The following is a 20,926-nucleotide window of genomic DNA, read 5'->3' as shown; positions in this document are numbered from 1 at the left end:
AAACCAAAGCGAAAATGAACTTTTGGGACTTCATTGAGATCAAAAGTTTGATCTCAAGTGGACTTTTAGATCAAAAGTTTCTGCACAGCAAAGGAAACAGTCAATAAAACAATGAAGCAACCCACAGAATGGGAGAAGATATTCGCAAATGACATTACAGACAAAGGGCTGATATACAAGATCTATAAAGAACTCCTCAAACTCAACACACACAAAATAGATAATCATGTCAAAAAATGGCAGAAGACATGAACAGAAACTTCTCCAAAGAAGACATACAAATGGCTAACAGACACATGAAAAAATGTTCATCATCACTAGCCATCAGGGAGATTCAAATCAAACCACGTTAAGATACCAGCTTACACCAGTCAGAATGGCCAAAATCAACAAGACAGTAGACAACAAGTGTTGGAGAGGTTGTGGGGAAAGGGGAAACCTCTTACACTGCTAATGGGAATGCAAGTTGGTGCAGCCACTTTGGAGAACAGTGTGGGGATTCCTTAAGAAATTAAAAATAAAGCTACCCTATGACCCTGCAATTGCACTACTGGGTATTTACCCCAAAAATACAGATGTAGTGAAAAGAAGGGCCACCTGTACCCCAATTTTCAAAGCAGCAATGGCCATAGTCACCAAAGTATGGAAAGAGCAAAGATGCCCTTCAACAGACAAACGGATAAAGAAGATACAGTCCATATATACAATGGAGTATTATGCCTCCATCAGAAACTTTTGTATCAGCATGGATGGGACTGGAGAAGATTATGCTGGAGTAAATAAGTCAAGCATACAAGTAAAATATATGGTTTCACTTACTTGTGGAGTATAAGGAATAACACAGAGGACATTGGGAGATGGAGAGGAGAAGTGAGTTGGGGGAAAACGTAGCGGGAGACAAACCATGAGAGACTGTGAACTCTGAGAAACAGAGGATTTTGGAGGGGAGGGGTGTGCCTCATGGTGGGTATTATGGAAAGCACCTATTGCATGGAATATTGGGCGTGGTGCATAAACAATGAATTTTGGTACACTGAAAACAAAAACAAAAGCACCTATTATGTGCCAAGCACTAAAGAAAAAAAAAAAAGAAAACCATCCCACAAAAATTTATAGATGTAGATATAGATGGAGAGAAAGGAAAACAAATGATAAATAATAGGGCAAAGTGTTATTAATAGGTAAAAATATGAATAAAGGATATATAGACACATGTATGTATTTATATATATTTTATCCAGATTTTTACGTATTTATATGTGTAATTGTGTGTGTGTGTTCTTTGAACTATTTTCATAATTTTTACAATTTTAAGTATGGTGATTATTTCTAAAACTTTCTTAATTCAGAAAACATGTATAGTACCATCTAATTTTTATAAATGAATGTAATTATTTGTGTAATCTAAATGATTTATATTTATACATACATATCCACAAACATCCATGCCCTCAAAGCATTAAATAGCTATTTCCAAACAAGTGGACTTTTAGATATTTTTATGCATTATCTTTTTTGCTCTCTGTATTTCTTTCCATGAGCATTTCTTTTGGCTTAAGATACTAATTTTGTTAATTTAAGAAGTTCCTTAAAGTATTGTTTATAATAATATAAAAGAAAATTTTAAATGACCACCAGTAGATGAATGACCAAGCTAAAAATAGCAATACAAAAATGACAAAAATTAAGCAATTAAAAAAGATACTTGTTGGGTCCCCCAATAATGGGTCCATAGTCAAAGGAGTGAGACTGATACAAAGCAAAGGTCAAACAAAGTTTTATTTCACGCCAAGCATCAAGAATCAGACTGACCATCAAACAGACCGGTTGGGGCTGCCCCTTACAGAGAGGACGACCACTCCCTGCTTTCCAGACTAACTTTTATAGAGCAAAGGCCCTGTGGTTGGGCTTGGCCACACACAGGTGGCTAATTGAATTACAACTCACCCCATAGTAGCTATGGAAACTAGCCTATCACCTTGGTAGCTAGGAGACAGTATGCACCCCCACTGATTCAGTGTCTCCACCTGACCTGACCTGACCCACGCTTGTATTTGGGCTGTTACCTGGGACTGGTTTCCCGGACTTGCTTTTAAGTAAGTTCCCCGGGGGGCGGGGGGGGGGGTGTCAATTTAAGTTTTACTGCATAAACAACAAAATGGCTGTTCAACCAAGGTGGGGCTGCTCTGGCTGAACAGGCCCTTACATATTCTTATTTTAAAGTTTGATCAATTATTCAGAATTCCTGTGGGACTAACACAAAATCTTACTTCTGAAACTTCTCTAATGTTAGAAATAATAAGAACAAATTATCACTAAAGTTTTTCTTAAGTACACAGAGAAGAGGTGCAGTGAAGCAAGCACAAATTTTTTATTCATAGTTTTTAATGCTTTCTAATAAAATTAGTAAAGGGAGGACAAACAGCAGTGATTTCAGTTTCTATTTCCCCTACCTGTTTTCCCTGAACTTTCATTTATGAGTATTTGACAAAGAACATTAAAGGTTGGAGGAGTTAAAAGCAATATTCTTAAGTGGTGGTAAGTTTCTCTCAGTGCATCATTGTTTTGCATAGTTGGGCTGAGCACATCCTTTGTCAAAGCTGTGTGGTTTGTTTCCATTGGACTGTTTTTGCTACAATGTTATTTGAGAATTATTTTTCTGGAGATGGGTAGTGCTTTTCTATGTTGCATTCTAAGTAATATCCCATTCACTAATTTTCTCCCCTGCTGTGGCTACTCTCTTCTTTAACTCACCCACTCTTTCTGAGGTTTTCTATATTTAATTTCTAGAACTTACGTTCTTTTAGTCCAGCCAATTTGATTGTTCCTCTCTCCCTTAACATATTTTAAATACTTATAGCTTTTAAATATACTGAAGACACTTATTTTATATTTTGTCAATTCAATGTATATTGGTCTGATTCCATAGGTTTTGGGGGGTTGATTTTCATTCATAGTGGCTTGTTTTCCTGTGTTTTTAGTGATTTAAAAACGTTGTCAGCTCATATTTCTGTAAGTTTATTGGAGGGACACCTTTGTGCCTGGATCAAAAGTGCATCTCTACAAATAGCATCTGAATTTGCTTCTGCCTAACGCTACCAGTCCAACCACACTTTAAACAACGTTTTGAGGTTGAGGCTTTTCCATGCTATTTGAGCAGGGCTAATCTTAGTTCCAAACCTATAAGAGCACACTTTGTCATTCCTGCTTCCAAAAAATTTTTTACTTTTCACCAACTTAATCATATAGTGGACATTATAAAACTGTGGTTTAGCCAGTTTTTTAAGGTGGCTAGGATATGGAGGGGTTTCTCTGTGAATCTAATCTGCCATAGTGTCCCTCTATGTTTTATCTTATTGATTTATTCAAGCTCCAGAATCATGTTGATCAAATGACTGAATATTAGAAATATATCTATCATCTATTACAGTATCTTATATATGAATAAGTGGAAAAGCAACTTCCCCTTATTCTAAATTGACTCTTTTCAGATATTTAATTCTTATGTTTTAGAATCCATTGTCAAAAATATCTGGGAGAGGGTTGTTGACAGGTATTGTGTTCATACTATATGTGTAAAATTTGGGAAGCACTAAGTTATATACAATATTTAATCTTACCATCTGCATTTCTGGTTAATATTCTTTTTAGGGTTTTCCCCTTAATTTGGAGAAATCTTTTCCCACTATAGTTTCTATTTATTTTGAGATTACCAGCTATTTTGAAACACATGTTTTCAATATCACCTTTATACAAATGACTTAACAGTTCTTTACGGGTTTTTTGGTTTTGTTTTGTTTCGGTCATAAATGGAAGTCTACCAAAAACAATGGAAATAAAATAGTACAATTAACGGCTTATTTTCAAAATACCCAATAGTGCAAGGATCATTTCTGCTCTGCAGACTGAGTAGCCCTTGAGGAGAAAATGCCAATTGCCTTTTTTACCTTAATGTTTGAGAAATAAGTGGAATTATTATGGTTCTTGAGGTAAACAATGAAAAAAATCTTCTTGAACTGGATTTCTCCCAGGAATTCAATACCTCTATTTGACCCTATACATTATATTCTTCATTAAAGCATAGCTTCCACTATTACTAAAGACTGCCATAAAAGATATATGCAGTTGTCACTTTCTAGGGTCAGTCTCCAAATGAACAACAAAAGTCCACCCCATCCCTACCCCTACCCCTGACCCCAAGTATGATAGTTTCACCTCCATATAAAAAAGTGTAAAACAGGGGCGTCTGGGTGGCTAAGTGTGTTAAAGCCTCTGCCTTAGATCAGGTCATGATCTCAGGGTCCCGGGATAGAGCCCCACATTGGACACTCTGCTCAGGGGGGAGCCTGCTTCCTCCTCTCTCTCTGCCTGCCTTTCTGCCTACTTGTGATCTCTGTCAAATACATAAATAAAATCTTTTTTAAAAAAGTGTAAAACATTGAGAAGCATGTCACTTTTCTGATGTGATGTCAACTTGAAATTCTTCAAAGTTCAAAAGCTTTTTCCTTTTGTCATCAAAACTGTCACCACCCACATCCACCTTCATGTCCTTTGTGCATTTTAGTAGTTCGGTCTCAGCAAACATTTGTTGAATTTTAATTAGGAAGTGTTTTGGTTGGAAGTTGAGGGGCCTAGAATGTCATGAGCACCCTATGAAGGTGCACATATGAGTTGTGTCTGTCCATAATGGCAGCTTTATTCAATCATAAAGCAAGGCTAATATAATTATACAGAAGGTTCTGGATTCCAAACGCAATGGCGTTTTATTAGTGTTTAACTTGTTTTCTTACAGATCACACAAATTAAAGCACAAGGGAATTGCCTAAGATGAAAACAAGTGGTAGGAAGTTAATGAAGCAAATACAGTTATTTTGTGAGTGTGCAGTTGAGATAAGGCCTCCTTTCGGTCTAGGTCTGCTCTCAGCACTTGCTACTTGATATGTTCAAGCAGTGAAGATTTCTGTGCTGTCCCGAGACTATTGGGGTAGGGTCTTCAGGACAGTTGCCTTTTTGATGTGGTCAGAGATGAAAGAATCAGCATCTGGAAAGTCTTGACAGTTTGCTGCAAAAATCCTCCCTTTTTAAAGGGATTCAATTAGTCTTGGACCTTTGCAGACCTCCTCTGGTTCCGCTGGTTGTCAGTTTTTGGTGTGGTCGGCCTGCGCTGGCTCGGAAGACATCTGTCCTTAGCTGCGATGCCCTTGACTGCTTGCATCATAGCTTGACCTAAGTTCTGAGTAACTCCATCTTAATTTCTACACAGGGTTAACTAAAACCCATGATAAAAGTGAAGCAGCAGTGAACTCAACACGTGAACAAGTGAGCAATACACTGTTGCTGTTTCTTAAGAGTTTTTTTCCTCGAGAACGTAGTTTACTTTGGCTCAGGTATTTCCCTCAACAGTCAATTAGAAAACAGGACTCATAGACAAAGCACAAATATAGAAGTAACTTTTTCGCTGTGGGATTGTAATTCCAATGTAAGACAGAAGATCCCAGAGCAACCTGAGACACTGCCTCGCCCTGATTGGAAAGAAGATCTAGGCGATTAGTGAAAGATGATTCCTTCATCCCTCGCTCCTGTTCGTCTGGGAGCCACCTCCGCTAACTGCGGAGTCTTTTGTAGTCAATGGACGAACGTAGTCATTGGTGGAAAACAATCAATTGACTACGGCCGCTAGCCGGCGCTCGCAGAAAACCTGACTGCATCTGAAGCCTACCCTCCCCCGATCAGGCCCGGGTTTCCCGGGTTACTGGCCTCCACTCGCTCTCTTCCGGGAGGCAGCGAGCCTACGCTCCCCGCGCGTGACGCAGCACGTCGTGCTATAACTACGTGACGCGCGACGGTACTTCCTCTTTGATCGCCAGACCGCCTTTCAAGATGGCGCCGGTGGGTGAGAGTGGGGTTTTGGTGGGAACATGTTTCCCCAATATAAATGATTTTTGCCTCTGGCGAATTGGGGAACTCTCTTTTGAGGCGAAGGGACGGCAGAAATGGAGACTGGGTCAGGAGCAGAAGCACGATGTGAAAATTCTGAGTTGTTTTTTTCGAGACCCTTGGCGACTGCCATGCGGTCTAAGTGGAGTTCTAGGTGGGCCCTAAGTTTGGATGAGTGGTTGTCGCAGCGCAAGGAAGGAGGTTCACAGCGATGAACCGGCCTAATGGGGCAGCATTGGGCCGTTTCTTTTCAGTCTCGCTTCTGGTAACGCCGATGCTGGCCTATTCGTTTGCGCCAGGAAGGAGATTGGGTGATCGGATCGGTCTGATGGCTTTGCTAGAGCGGAGGGAGCTCCGAGGCCACAGAAGTTTCAGAGAATTTCAGAACTAAGTTGGGGAAGAAGTTTCTTTACTACCTCATGACGGAAGTTTTTAAAAGATAAAAGTCGAGACTCGCGTGTATATAAGCGTGCACCAGAGAGTTTATGTTATTAACAAGGGAATCAGTAAAATGTTTAATCCAGTCCAAAGAGCATTTGAAAGAATAGGTATATGTCAGCAATTAAGTTTTGGATATGTGGGAGTGGTGGTGGTACAAATTACTCGGCTTCTTAAAAGCAAACTGGCATTACTACGTGGTGTACTTTTGGGTGGATCTAATTTGGAGATGGTATCCTCTACTGATCTGTCTGTTTGCAGTACATTGCCTGAATGTAATAGTAATAGGCTAATTAAGAGTAGCCACAGCAGCATTTTACTTGGATAGCCCAGTTATGGGTTTTAGTCTAACTTTGGGGTATGGAAAACTAATGTTAAAATTTTTTTTGAATTGAAAAGTCTCTACAGGAAAGGTCCCCCTCTCCCTTACCTATATAACAAAATAAGGATTTAATTTCTAGACTTTATTATAAGGATATAATATATTATAAGGATATAATATTATAAGGATTATATATAAGATTATATTATAAGGATATAATATATATATTATAAGGATTTAAGACTTTATTATAAGGATTTAATAAATTTATTCCGGCATATAATTGAGCTTGGGCAAGGTAGTGTATACTACCTCTGTCCCGTAGGGCCTGGCCTATAGTGAGTGAACAGTACCTGATCATTTAAAATTGAATGTCAGTGGTCTGGAAAATATTGAAAGCCCATAAAACTTAATTGATAATTGGAACAAAATGGCTTGATTAGAGGTCCAAACCAGCCCTGGGTGGGTTTTGGTTTTAATTAACAGTAGAAAGTAGGTTGTTTCTTGTAATAGTCTTTCGTGGTTGTATGTGTAGGATTCTTTGGAATTATCTGATGAGGAGAACTAATAGGGGCTTGCCATATGTTTCGAGCTTTCTTGAGTTTTGCACTTTGGAAACACTTGGGTGATGAGTGGGGGAAATTCCCACTGGATTTTACAAAAACTTGGTTTAAACAAAGTTAAGGACCCCTTTCACACAGTGTGGCTAGGGGAAAGGCTATACCCAATAGATACAAAGCAGTTTTTTAGATCTTGCACGATTTCGTGTATATAGAAATACAACATCACAGTACATTGTACATCTTTGGGCTGCTACAGATTTTTAAGTTTTGTATACAAAGTGAATAAATTGAATAGTAGTAATTACGTTAACTTTCTGTAGCAGAAAGACAAGAAACCTAAGAAGTCAACCTGGAAATTTAATTTGGACCTTACCCATCCAGTAGAAGATGGAATTTTTGATTCTGGAAATTTCGTAAGTAACGCTCTCCTCAGCTTGTTTTTTTCATTGTAATAGAGTTCTTAATGACTTAAGTATGTAATACTTGATTTTAACCTGAGCTCTATTCCTAGGGTACCTTCCCTAGTGAATATCTAGGGTTTTCTTCCCTAGTTTTGCATGTTTTCTGTTTTAAAACAGGAACAGTTTCTACGGGAGAAGGTTAAAGTCAATGGAAAAACTGGAAATCTGGGGAATGTTGTTCACATTGAACGCTTCAAGAATAAAATCACAGTTGTTTCTGAGAAACAGTTCTCTAAAAGGTTGGTATTTGTTTCCCATAATACTTTAGTGAAATTATGGTAGTTGTGAATATTTTATGGAATACACAGTCCTTGTATTTTCTCTTCATAGGCAGGAGTAGATGTGGTGATAAGGTCAGGGAGATAAAAACGGAAATGTTTTGAACTTATTAATGGCCTATGTGAATGGAAAATGGGTTCAGTAACTGGGCCAGTTCCTTAGGCTGGTTGTCAGTAAGTGTAATTTATTGCTGGAATATAGGAAAGTTATATATAGGGCTATTGTCCAGTGCATAGTAGTCCCTGAAACCCAATTATATATAAACTTAAACAGTGATAGGTGTTTTTGTTTGTTTTTAAAAATTTTATTTATTTATTTGACAGATCACAAGTAGGCAGATGGGCAGGCAGAGAAAGGAAGGGAAGCAGGCTCCCTGCTGAGCAGAGATCCTGGCTCAGTCCCAGGAAGGCAGAGGTTTTAACCCTCTGAGCCACCCAGGTGCTCCGCAGTGTTAGGTGTTTGGAAGATGTTGCAAGAAACCTGTCAGACGTGTAACATGAAAGTAATGTCCCAAATTAAGTAATGTAAGTGTTTTCCTGTACCTCAGTTTTTAAGGTCTTGGTGGTTTATTTAGTAGGGGCAGCCAGTCAAAGGTAAAGTCTAACGTTTTGCTGGTTTCAGTTCGTCTAATTTACTCAACAAATACTAAATACTTACATGGCAGCACTCTTGTAGGACTGGATAGCCAACCAGGCAAGTACCTATTATTAACTCCAATTCTAGTGGAAAGAAATGATAAGGTATTAACTAGTTGACGAGTGCTGTGTAAATGCATAAAGAGGATTTCAGGGTTGATATTAGATGAGGTAGTTAAGGAAATCTCATCTAAATGAAGTGCTTGAGTGAGACATGCAAATTAGGGGATTCATGATTATGGCTGAAAAAGATTTGGTGGTGGAAGCTGAAGACTGAGCCTATTGCGAGAATAGGTGAGCCCTTGGTGGCTCGGACTAAAGTAGAAGTGCATGTTATCTGTGATTATGAATTCACTAGGGATTTGGGGATGAAAGGTTATGTTCACAAGGACATAGGAATTTGCAGAGAACCTGAGATGAGTAGTGTTGCCTGTGGAATGAAGTATTCTAGCAAAGGGAACAGCATTAAGAACAGGGAAGTTCAAGGACTGCTTTGATAGTCCAGAATTTAAAGTGTAAGTTGAAGCGAATGGCATGACTGAGCCATATGTTAGTTGGAAGTATGTCGATAATCCTGAACTTGTAAATGAATTTAGCCCTATTGTAGGTTTCCTTTTATTGACCATGGGATTGAAGTTAGGGAGGTTGATAGTAGTGAAAGGAATGTTGACATGTTAGTGCATAATACATCTAAGGAATGAAATTGTATATTAAAAGGTAATCTGGTTATGGCAATAAAACTGATGAGGAAGCTGCTGTTGCTTTTTTTAGTGTCATCATAAAGGATGTTTATATTAGGGAGATGGGAGAATAGGGTTTGTAGGGCATCAACTGATTGTAATTGGGGTTGAGTGGCTACCTTACTAGATCCCCAGCAATGTTGAACAATGTTGGATACAAATATTTTGGAGGGAACATTAAAGATGAATACAACTGCTTTTTATAAAGTAAGCCTTTGCATAGTTGATAATTGTATTTATTAATGAGATTCATGTCTTGATTTTAAAGGTATTTGAAATATCTTACCAAGAAATACCTTAAGAAGAACAATCTTCGTGATTGGCTTCGTGTGGTTGCATCTGACAAGGAGACTTACGAACTTCGTTATTTCCAGATTAGTCAAGATGAAGATGGATCTGAGTCTGAAGACTAGGTGAATGAAGCTGCCCCTTACAGGGTTTTGCTTGTTAATAAAACGAAGGAAACAGCCAGAAATGGACTTTTAGTTTATTGGTGAATAAAAAGCATTATACCCTGTATGTTAAGCTTCCACGTCTTTTATTTAAGTATATGCCATTTATATGATTCTGGGCTTTCCTTTGATAGTTTTTGTAAGTAATATTTAAGTAGCTATAGCTGGTAGAATTTTTTCAGGATTTCTGAAATTTATTCCTTTTATGGATGTCCTCAAGTTAAAATATGTAGTATTGTATAGGAAATAGTGAAACACAGTATTGTGTATGACTTTATATAGTGAAATACTTAAAATTCTCTTGGCAGTCTTAAACATTTTTATAGTTTGTTAATGCAGTTCTGAGAGCTTAGAACAGTTTTCAAACATACATGTTCATATTGAGTCACTCCTGTCCTCTGCTTCAGAGGATGCTGGCTCCCTGGTTCGCATAAAAGCTCTATGGGTGAGCGTGGTACCACACTAAACCAGTGTTTAATTGCCTGTTAGACGTCTCAAACCAGATGCCTTACAGGCACTAGAAACTCAAAATCTTTAAATTAGAACTCTTGATGTCTTTGCCACTAAGTCTACTGCTGTGTTCCTTGTCCAAAAATAATTTACTCAAGACAGTTGGAATCTCTTCTCCTTTTCTCAAGTCTCCTTCCTGGTAATTCTAAAAGTAGTGGTTAACTATTGCTTTGTTCTCAGTGGATAGACCCTTCCCTCCAAATAAAGTGGCCTCGTAGCAAATAGAATGGTTTGGCAAAAATCCAGATTGTGAGAGATAGAGAATAACGGGAGGGAGGTACTAGAGCATTATCAATTTTCTTGTTTTCCAGTGGTCCCAAGTAATGTGTCTTTTTCTATGTTTAACCTAAAAGTGGTGTCATTATCTCAGGTACTTGGGCGGTAAACCCTGATAGCAGTAGAAACATGTTGCAAAATAATGTCTTGACTATTACAGCCTAATGTACAGATTTACATAATTGGTTTTGGGAATAATTTCATCAAGAGTGTCAATTCTCTTGATCATTAAGAACTTATTGAAGTACCCTCCAACATTAATGTACTACTGTAGTGCAGCAACTTTGTTCTTTCCAGACAGTTGTAATATCCTCTTAACTGCTCTGTTTGAATTGTTCACATTTTTTACCAGCAGTAACCAAGATCCACCTGAGATTCCTTTGTTGAGCATTGTGGATACAAGGGAGTAACAACAGCCTACTCTGGTTAGGGAAACACTGCCCAGTAATGCCATACAAACTGTTGAGTACAACAAAGGAGTGGCGTTTCTAAAAGGAATTTGATCTAGTCAAGGTAACAGGAAATATTTGAGCTGACATAACAGCAGACATGGTAGTAACTGGGTAAAGGGTGTTTCAGGCAGAACATCATAGGTGAAGTTCTCAGCACACTAAGAAACTGGTTGGTAGAGAGTACATCTGGAATAGAGTGGTGGTTATGAGGAGAATTTGGAAAGGTAAGGTGGAAACCAGCCCATGCAGAACAGAAAAACATGTTTTTAATCTGGAGAGAATGGGAAGCTATTGAATTTTGAGTGAACAGTAATGTGATCCAGTGAGATGACCATTTTGAAAAAGATCTATGGCTGCATTGTGGAAAATGGTTTTCAGAGTGGTCATAGATGTAAGGAGACAGGAAGTTATATAGCAGTATCCTGTGGGTATGGTGGGTAGCATTGGGGTGTTGGAGGAGATGGGAAGAAGTGGACAGAGTTTGAGAGTTCAGAGGATAAAACCTGGAACTTGGTGGTAGGGAAAAGTGTTGAGGGTGACATAATTGGCTAGAAGATTGCATTTGCTGATCACAATAGGAGAAGGCAGGAGTAAGGGGAAAGTTAATTTTAGGCTATGCTGAATTTGTGTTCCACAAGATGTCCTGAAGAAGGGTTTAAGTGAAGATGTCCACTGGTCTGTGCATAGGTGGTAGTAATGGGGAGGGGTGGAATTGCCTGTTGGGAGTGTACAGTGAGGATTAAGTATTGCAGACACCAAATGCCTCCATTCTTCCTTTAGAGTGCCTTCCAAATGATCTCCTGTGTTATTCAGATGTTTAAAATTAGTTTCCAAAGTTAATTTCACATTAATATGTGCTCAGGCCTGTTGTACACTATGCCTTTAAGGAGTTGGCAGGTTAGTTGAGACCAGCAAATTTATTTAACTGTTGAAAGCCAGCTGTATAATGCAGTATCACAAATAGAAACACTTGTCTTTGTGAAACTTATACTCCAGTGGAGGAAGACCGTAAAGTAAAATGTATGGTACATGATAGATATGAGAAGAATAAGGGAGATAGGGAATGTAGTAAGGAGGAAGGTATGTTGCACTTGTAAATGGAGTCAGAAAAGGCTTTACCTAGAAGGGCTCAGTGTAAAGTCCTAAAGGAGCTAGTGGATCCAAATAGATAACCTATGGGAGAAGCATCTAGGCAGGCAGAGACTAGCAGAACAAAGGCCCTGAGACAGGGGTGCATCTAGTATATTCAAGGAACAATAAGAAGATCTCTGACCTGAGCTGAATGCGTGGTGGAGTAGAAGGTGAAATTAGAAAGGTGAAAGGGGTATGTGTATGTGCTTGGCGGTGGGTGGGGAAGTAGAGGATGGGGTTGCATGAGTTCCATTAGCACCTTAAAACAGCTTATGGTTTGAGGCTCAAGAACCTAAGAAGCAGTTTAGCTGAGCGGGTCAGACTGAGGATTTCATGAAGTTGTAGTCAGCTGTGAGACTCGGCTGCAGTCATACAAAAGCTAGCAAACTACTGCTTGTTTTTGAAAGTAAAGTTTTATTGGCACTGCAGTCCTGAACGTTATTTTTGAATTGTGTAAAATGGCAGAGTTGGCTAGTTGCAATAGCGATAGTAGAACCTGCAAGACCTGAACTGTTTACTTTCTGGCCCTTTAAAAAATCTTTCCTTTGGGCTTGGCTGGAGCTGGATGATCTATTTCCAGGCTCCCACACAAGGCTGATGGTAGAATATAGCTTCTTGCCAGGTGCATTCTGCATGGAGCTGTTCATGACATAGCAGGTGATTTTTTCCAGAGTGAGTGAGCCCAAGCCAGGGGGAAAAAGCAACCAGGACGGAGGCTCCAGTGTCTATAACCCAACCTCAGAAGTTCTATGCATTTGCTTCTCCTTGATTCCATTGAGCACACAGACCAAACTTGGAAAAGTGAGAAGGGATTGTGCAAGAGTTTGAACACCAGGAGGTGGGAATCTATCCAACGCCATGTTGGAGGCTACATACTACAGGGGTATGAAGTAGGGAGAGCTACGCAGGCCATTTGCTTCAGCTATTTTCCTGAGTACAGTGAGGAACTACTAGTAGACTTGAGCTGAGAAATGTAATCTGACATATTTTAAATGAATGTTTATAGTGGAATATTTTGTTACTTTATGGTAAGAAGCTATGGAAAATCAGGAAATCTCAGACTATGCATTCTGGCAGGTGACTTCACAGTTTGGAAGCTGTGAAGAATAAAGTCATTAGGGGCTCCTGGGTGGCTCAGTTGTTAAGCATCTGCTTCGGCTCAGGTCATGATCCCAGGGTCCTGGGATTGAGTCCTGTGTCGGGCTCCCTGCTTGGCAGGAAGCCTCTCCCACTCCCCCTGCTGTGTCTCTCTCTGTCAAATAAATAAATAAAATCTTAAAAAAAAAAAAATAAAGTCATTATTCTGAAGGGCTGAAAGATTCTCAAATTTCTTTGCCTTCCAGCATCTCTGAACTGAAAACAATAATCTACCTGCTTTTTGTTTTTTAATTTTTTGTATGTTCTTTTTGTTTTTTAATTTTAAATTTTTTGTATGTTCTTACTTTCAAATTCTGCTACATGTATTTGTATGCATAAATAATATATATAACATTGTTCTGTGTCCTGTTATAATTTACAAAGTGGTCCCAACCTATGTATATCCTTTTGAATTTATTTTATACACTGAGTACAATTGTTAATAAGGTTTTTTTTTTTTTTTAAAAGATTATTTTTATTTGGCAGAGATCACAAGTAGGCAGAGAGGCAGGCAGAGAGGAAGGGAAGCAGGCTCCCTGCTGAGCAGAGAGCCTGATGTGAGGCTCGGTCCTAGGACCCTGAGACCATGACCTGAGCTGAAGGCAGAGGCTTTAACCCACTAAGCCACCCAGGTGCCCCTGTTTATGAGTTCTGTGTTGATTCGAGGAGATCTGGTAAGTTTGTTTTGATTTCTTTTTTTTTTAAAGATTTTATTTATTTATTTGTCAGAGAGAGAGTGAGTGAGAGCGAGCACAGGCAGACAGAGTGGAAGGAAGAGTCAGAGGGAGAAGCAGGCTCCCTGCAGAGCAAGGAGCCCGATGTGGGACTCGATCCCAGGACGCTGGGATCATGACCTGAGCCGAAAGCAGCTGCTTAACCAACTGAGCCACCCAGGCGTCCCAAGTTTGTTTTGATTTCTGTGGTTTTTCCATTGTATGAATATTTACATTCCCTGTGTTACCAATTATTATTGGTAATCCAATTATTGGTAATTGGTAATAATTGGTAATACCAATTACTATCACTTGAACCTATTTCCCCTATTTTTATTTCGTGTTTTTTCTGTTTATGCTTTTCCCTTCCTGCCTCATTTAGGGCGAAAAAGTATCATGTTTGCTTTCTTCTTTTGTTTAACAGTTGGTCTTTATCTCCCATTCCCTACCTGCTGGTCCTCCACACATAGGACCTCTGGCAACCACCAATCTGTTCTTCAAATATATAGTCTTGGTGAATAGACAGATAGATAGATTCCACATATAAGAAAGATCAACAGTGTTAGTCTTTCTGGGACTTACTTCATTTAGCATATTGCCCTTGAGGTCCATCCTTATAAAAAATAACAATATTTCATTTTTTATGGCTGAGTAATATTCCATTGTGTGTTTATATCACAATGTCTTTATCCATCAGTGGACATTTAGGTTGTTTCCATTTCTGGGCTACTGTAAGTAATACTTCAGTGAACATGGTGGTACATACATCCTTTTGACTTAGTGTTTTCATTTTCCTTGGGTAAATATCCAGAATTGGAATTGCTGGATCATATAGTAGTTCTATTTGTAATTTTTTGAGGAATCTCCTTACTGTTCACAGTGGCTGCACCAGTTTACAGTCCTACCAGTAATGAATGAGGGTTCCCTTTTCTCTGTATCTTTACCAACATTTCTTATTTCTAGTCTTTCTGCTAACAGCCATCTTAACAGGTATGAGGTGATATCTCATTGTGGTTTTGATTTGTATTTCAGTGATGATTAATGATCATTGTTTAATAATCACTGTTGGCCATTTGTATATCTTCTTAGAAAAAATGTCTATTCAGACTGTCCATTTTTTAATTGGATTTTTTTTTTTGCTATTGGTATGAGTTTATTAGATACATGATTTGCAAATATTTTCTCCCTTTCAGTATGTTGCCTTTTCATGTCACTATTTATTTATTGTTCATTGCATCCATACACTTCTGTTTGTTTCTTTAAATTTTAGTGTCTAAAAAATAAGGACTCTTAAAGTATAACTATCCTGCTATTATCACATTTATACCAAATGAATAATATTTTCTTTTTCTTTTTTTTTTAAGGTTTTATTTATTTATTTATTTATTTGAGAGAGAGAGAGAGAGAGAGAGAGAATGAGAGAGAAAGCATGAGAGGAGAGAGGTCAGCAGGAGAAACAGACTCCCTGCTCAGCAGGGAGCCTGATGTCGGACTCGATCCTGGGGCTCCAGGATCATGATCTGAGCTGAAGGCAGTTGCTTAACCAACTGACCCACCCAGGCGCCCCAAATGAACGGTATTTTCTTTTTTTAAAAAAATGTTATTTATTTATTTGACAGAGATTGCAGGTAGGCAAAGAAGCAGGGGGAGAGAGGAGGACGCAGGCTCCCTGCTGAGCAGAGAGCCTGATGCGGGGCTCGATCCCAGGACCCTGGGATCATGACTTGAGGCAGAGGCTTTAACCCACTGAGCCACCCAGGCACCCCTGAACAGTATTTTCTTAATGTAATTCAACATCCAATCAAGGCTCAATTTTCCCATACACCTCATAACTTCTAAATTGTGCAAATCAAGGTTGTAATAAGGTCCAAGTGTGCAATGAAATGATGTCTCTAAAGCCTCCTTTAACCTAGAGATTCTAATTCCCCTTCCTCTCTCCCTACGCCCTAATCCCCAATTTATTTATTGATCAAATTGAATCATTTGTTCTGTAGAATTTTCTACGATCTGAATTTCCATGACACACATCTACAATCCCAGTGGTGTTATTTAACATACTCCTCTGTTTGTTGTGTTTCCTGTGAATTGCAAGTTAGATCTAGAAGCTTAATCAAATATTAGATTCAAGTTTGATTTTTTTTTTTTTTTTGGCTAGAATACTTATAGCTGTCATTGTGTACATCTATTAAGAGTAATATAATGTTAGCTTTCCTCTTTTTGTTATGTTAGCACCACTGATGACCACTACCTAGATTCATTATTTCCCTAGGGGTTGTCAAATGGGGAAACTCTTAACATTCTTTTTTTATTTTTTGGCTGGAATGCACCTAAAAGAGGTACTTTCCCTCTTAACCTCAAGGTACAGTTCCTTCCTATAAGGAAGATAGGATAAGTACATACTTCTTTTCCATTATGTACTAATTTTTCAAGTTAAAATATTTGATGTGTTTTAGCCATTATAATTACTTTTATTGATTCTCAAATGGTCCCATATTTGGCCAATTGGAGCCTCTTCAACTTGGCTCCTGAGTACTGTAATATAACCTCATTAACGTTTTATTGCTTCCTTGGTTTCTAGTATGCTAAAATGTTCTAGCTCTCCCAAATTTTCTTCCCCAGATCTGGAATCATGCATTTCTCCAAGGAGCTGTGGATCGTGCTCTAGGTGCTAGTCATGTTCACTGCTACCGTGTTGGTCATTGTTTCTTGGCCTTTTAAGGGGACAGAGCAAGGAAATACATGTTTGTTTTTCAAAATACTTAAGAAATTTATATTGACACTTCCAGTTCAAATTTAGCATGACAGATTTTTACCTCATCTGTTGTATCATCCTGTTTACTTTCTCCATGCCGAAAATTTCAGTGACACCAACATAAGTACTTGCTTGCTTTACCTCACAATATGTGCATAATTGTCCCTCAAAAAGCAATACCAATATTACTACCAATAATATAATTATTTTGCAATTAAGATCGTTTTGGGGGCTCCTGGGTGGCTCAGTGGGTTAAAGCCTCTGCCTTCAGCTCGGGTCATGATCCCAGGGTCCTGGGATCGAGCCCCGCATCGGGCTCTCTGCTCAGCAGGGAGCCTGTTCCCCCCCCTCTGCCTACTTGTGATCTCTGTCAAATAAATAAAAACAAAACAAAACAAAAAAAGATCGTTTTGCAGTTCTTTTTGTCCTAATGGTATATCCCACTAGGAATGAACGAAGTCCTAGGTTTGAAAACCACTGGAAATGATTCATCTTTCTCTGGTTTTGACACAAACTTCATATACAGGTTTATTTGTTTTATTTTACTTTGGATTTTTAAAACTTAAAAGTCTTTTTGTATTTTATAATTCAATGAAATATTTACAAGGTTCCAAAGTCCAAAATAAATTATGTTTACAAAGTATGTATTAGTCCCCTTCATTCCAGGGCCTCTCTCCCCCTGCACATAGCCATTTAAGAAGAAATTTATGGTTTATCCATCCATTTTTTATAAAGGTATATACTATTATTTAAATGATAGCTTACTGTACATGATCTTTTTTCACTTAATAATATCCTGGAATCAGTCACTTCTTTGTGAATATAGCATAGTTTATTCAATCAGTTCCCTACTGATGGGCATTTGAGTTGTTTCCAACCTTTTGCTATAATGAGTGCTGTAATGAACCTCCTGCACATATCTTTTCTTACTTTTGCTGTCAGATCTTTGGAGTGGATTCATAGAAGTGAGATTCCTATGTAAAAAGATAAATGAATGTGTAATTTCAGTACATATTGCCAAATTCCTCTCCCTCCACTATCATTCCTGCCAGCAATGTATGAAAATGTCCATTTTCCTGTGGACTTACCAACAGAGTATAGTGTCCATTTTACATTTTTTGGTGTATCTGATAGATGAGACATGGTTTTCAAGATAGTCTAGATTTTCATTTCTCTTAGGAGTGAGAATGAGTGCCACGTCAAAGGTAAGGACCGTTTGCATTTCTTTTTCTGGGACCACCTGTTGATATCTGTGGGACATATATGGATTCTTGGTCTTTTTATTCTTTATTTTGAGAAGCTCACTCCATAATAAGGCTATTAAACCCTCATCTGTGATGCATGTTGCACATTTTCTTTTCAATTTGTCACTTGTCTTTTCCCCATATTTATGGTGTTCGTTTTGTCTTGTTGCTCTAGAGGCATTATTTTTATGTAATTAAATCTACTAATCTTTTCTTCATTAGTTTAGAATTTTTTTTAAAGATTTTTTTAATTTATTTGACAGAGAGAGAGAGACAGAGATCACAAGTAGGCAGAGAGGCTGGCAGAGATGGGGAAGCAGGCTCCCCACTGAGCAGAGAGCTTGTTGGGGGGCTCAATCCCAGGACATTGAGATCATGACCTGAGCTGAAGGCAGAGGCTTAATCCACTGAGCCACTCAAGCGCCCCATTACTTCAGGATTTTGAGCCGCAGTTCGAAAAGTTTTTCCCATTTCTAGGTTTTAGAAGACTTCATTCAGGTTTTCTTCCACTGCATGTGTGGTTTTGCTTTCAAAATTTAAGTCTACCTTCTATTTTAAATTTATCCTGGTTTATAGTTTGACAAGTAAATCCAGTTTACATTTCTTTTTTTCTGTGTAGCTACCCACTTACGCCATTACCCCCTGACTAAGAAGTAGTGAGGAAGTTCTAATTAGCATTGATTTTCCTACTCACAAAATCCTTTGTGGTTATGCTGTGGTGATTGCAGTGTCTACATTTACTGCTTTAATTGTGCCTACTCTTTTGTAAGCTGGATGATTTAAATGCCAGCAAGGCCTCTTTTAAATTATAAAGGACCTTCTCTTCTTTTTTGATCTGTCAACAGCCCTGGGTGGCAGAATATTATCTTCTCCACTTCACATATGAGGAAACAAGTCTCAAATGTTGGCTTGCCCAAGATCACACCATGTCATCCATCTCTCAGTCCTCACCCAGTGCTTCTCCCATCCTGGGGCTGAGCCACTTCTCTGCACAAGGCCATAGTCAGGCATGGGGCAGTAGAGGAGAACTAATCTGGAGGTGGAGACTGCCTGTGCTGCCTCCTAGCCCTGTAACCTTGAACACCGCTCTCTTTGCAGTGGCAGATCTGTATGTGAAGTAGTTGCCAACAGGCCATTGTTTAGCAGTTTAGTAACCTGCCTCCTTTTGATAAACAGATACTTGGTGTTGCCCTATGCAGTTCTGATTGTCCTCCCCAAGATATAACTGATGCATATATATGCACACCAACCAAGGTTTTTTGGGATTTCTAGTCCAAAGCACAGCAAAGTAAGATTCTTTAAATTTCCCAAATGTAAACTTAAAGTGTTAAATAAGCTTTTTTTTTTTTTTTTTTTTTTTTTAAGACATGCACACTCCTTGAGAGTAGCATATGCCCCTCCCCAGCTTGATGTGGTACTCTCGAAAGTTTTTCCCTGTTCTAGGTTTCTATGATTTAAAAACCCAGACTGGGAATCAGAGATCTACTGTTCTCAGTTATGATTGATTGGATGATTGATTCCGCCAAGGGAGAAATCTATTTTCTTTTAAGATTTTATTTATGTATTTTTCAGAGAAAGAGCATAAACGGGGAGTGGCAGACAGAGCAGATGGAGGGAGAAGCAGGCTCCCTATGAGCAAGGAGCCTGATGCAGGACTTGATCCTGGGAACCTGGGATCATGACCCGAGCCTAAAACAGATGCTTACTCTACTGAGTGACCCAGGCATCCCAGGATCTATTAACATACAAATGCTCTTTCTGTATCTCTCTGAAGCAGGATGGTAAATTACACAGATCCCACACATGTCACAATTGTGTGGTTGTTGATTTCTGTTCTGCCAGGCCCTGTCCTGAGAGCTTATGGGTGATTTAGATATGCTGTCTGTACTCAGGAAGCCTGCAGTTCTAATGGGGGAAGCAAACATAGGAACAATCAGGTAAGTGTGGTTAGTGCCATGATAGAGACATAACTGTAAGGGCCTGTTTAACCAGAGCAGCTCCATCCGGTTAACAGTGATTTTGTTGTGTATGCAGTAAAACTTAAACTGCCCTTGACAACCTCCCTCCCCCTTCCCCCGCAGCCCCGGGGAACCTACTTAAAAACAAGTCAACAAGTCCCAGGTAACAAAGCCCAAATACAAGGGTGGGTCAGGCCAGGTGGAGGTATCCAATCAGTGGGAGATTATACTGTCTCCCTAGCTACAAGGAGTATGGGCCCCGCCCTTTGGGTGCCTTTTGGGTGCCAATTCTGACCAAAATGATAGGCTAGTTCAAATATCTACTATAAGGTAAATTGTAATTCAGTTGGTCACTTATGTGTGACCTAGCGTGACTGTGTAGCTTTCTCTGTGTGTTACAATCTCATTGGCCACCTGTGCATGGCCAGGCCCAACCACGTGGCCTTTGCCCTTAAAAGCTAGTTCTGTAAGGCAGAGAGAGGTCGCCTCTTTGTAAGAGAGGGTCCTGGCCGGTCAGTTTGATTCTCGATGCTTGGTGAGAAATAGAGCTTTGCTTGACCTTCGCTTTGTATCAGTCTTGCTCTTTTGATTACAGACCCAACAATAACAAGGTGCTTTGGAAGCACCTATACCATGAGTAGTGGGAAAGGGAATCCAGAAAAGCCTTCTGGAGGATGAGGCTGACCCTGAGCTCTATTTAAGGAAAGGTATGAATTAATGGAACAAAGAATAACAAAGGGATTCTAGGCTATGGAGGGGTGGTTCAGTGGCTACTGTTCATTGGGGGCCTTCTCTTTCAGAATCTTTATATCCTATATCTCATTTAATCTCTCTAGTCATCCTGCAAGTTAGCTGTTACTTCCCTTTCAGACAAATCAGGAAAGCAAGAGCTGAGATTGCTAAACACCCATGGTCACAGAGCAAAT

At 39.1% G+C, this 20,926-nt stretch overlaps 1 protein-coding gene across 2 annotated transcripts; it reads left to right on the top strand.

Moving 5' to 3' along the window:
- The first annotated feature begins 2,107 nt into the window (after window positions 1–2,107).
- Window positions 2,108–9,894, top strand: RPL22L1 (ribosomal protein L22 like 1). 2 transcript variants are annotated; one of them, XM_082688659.1, is made up of 4 exons: window positions 2,108–5,889; window positions 7,581–7,673; window positions 7,839–7,960; window positions 9,644–9,894. In XM_082688659.1, the coding sequence occupies exons 1-4, from the start codon at window positions 5,881–5,883 to the stop codon at window positions 9,786–9,788; spliced, it is 369 nt and encodes a 122-aa protein (XP_082544785.1). In that variant the 5' UTR covers window positions 2,108–5,880; the 3' UTR covers window positions 9,789–9,894. The 2 variants fall into 2 exon arrangements, with proteins under 2 accessions (XP_082544785.1, XP_082544786.1); XM_082688660.1 differs by having other exon boundaries at window positions 5,769–5,889; window positions 7,584–7,673.
- The last annotated feature ends 11,032 nt before the right edge of the window (window positions 9,895–20,926 follow it).

Source organism: Mustela nivalis (genome assembly GCF_964662115.1).
Source record: "Mustela nivalis genome assembly, chromosome: 1".
NCBI lineage: Eukaryota > Metazoa > Chordata > Mammalia > Carnivora > Mustelidae > Mustela > Mustela nivalis.
The sequence above is the reverse complement of the archived record's forward strand: the minus strand, read 5'-3'. Positions and strand labels throughout refer to the sequence as shown.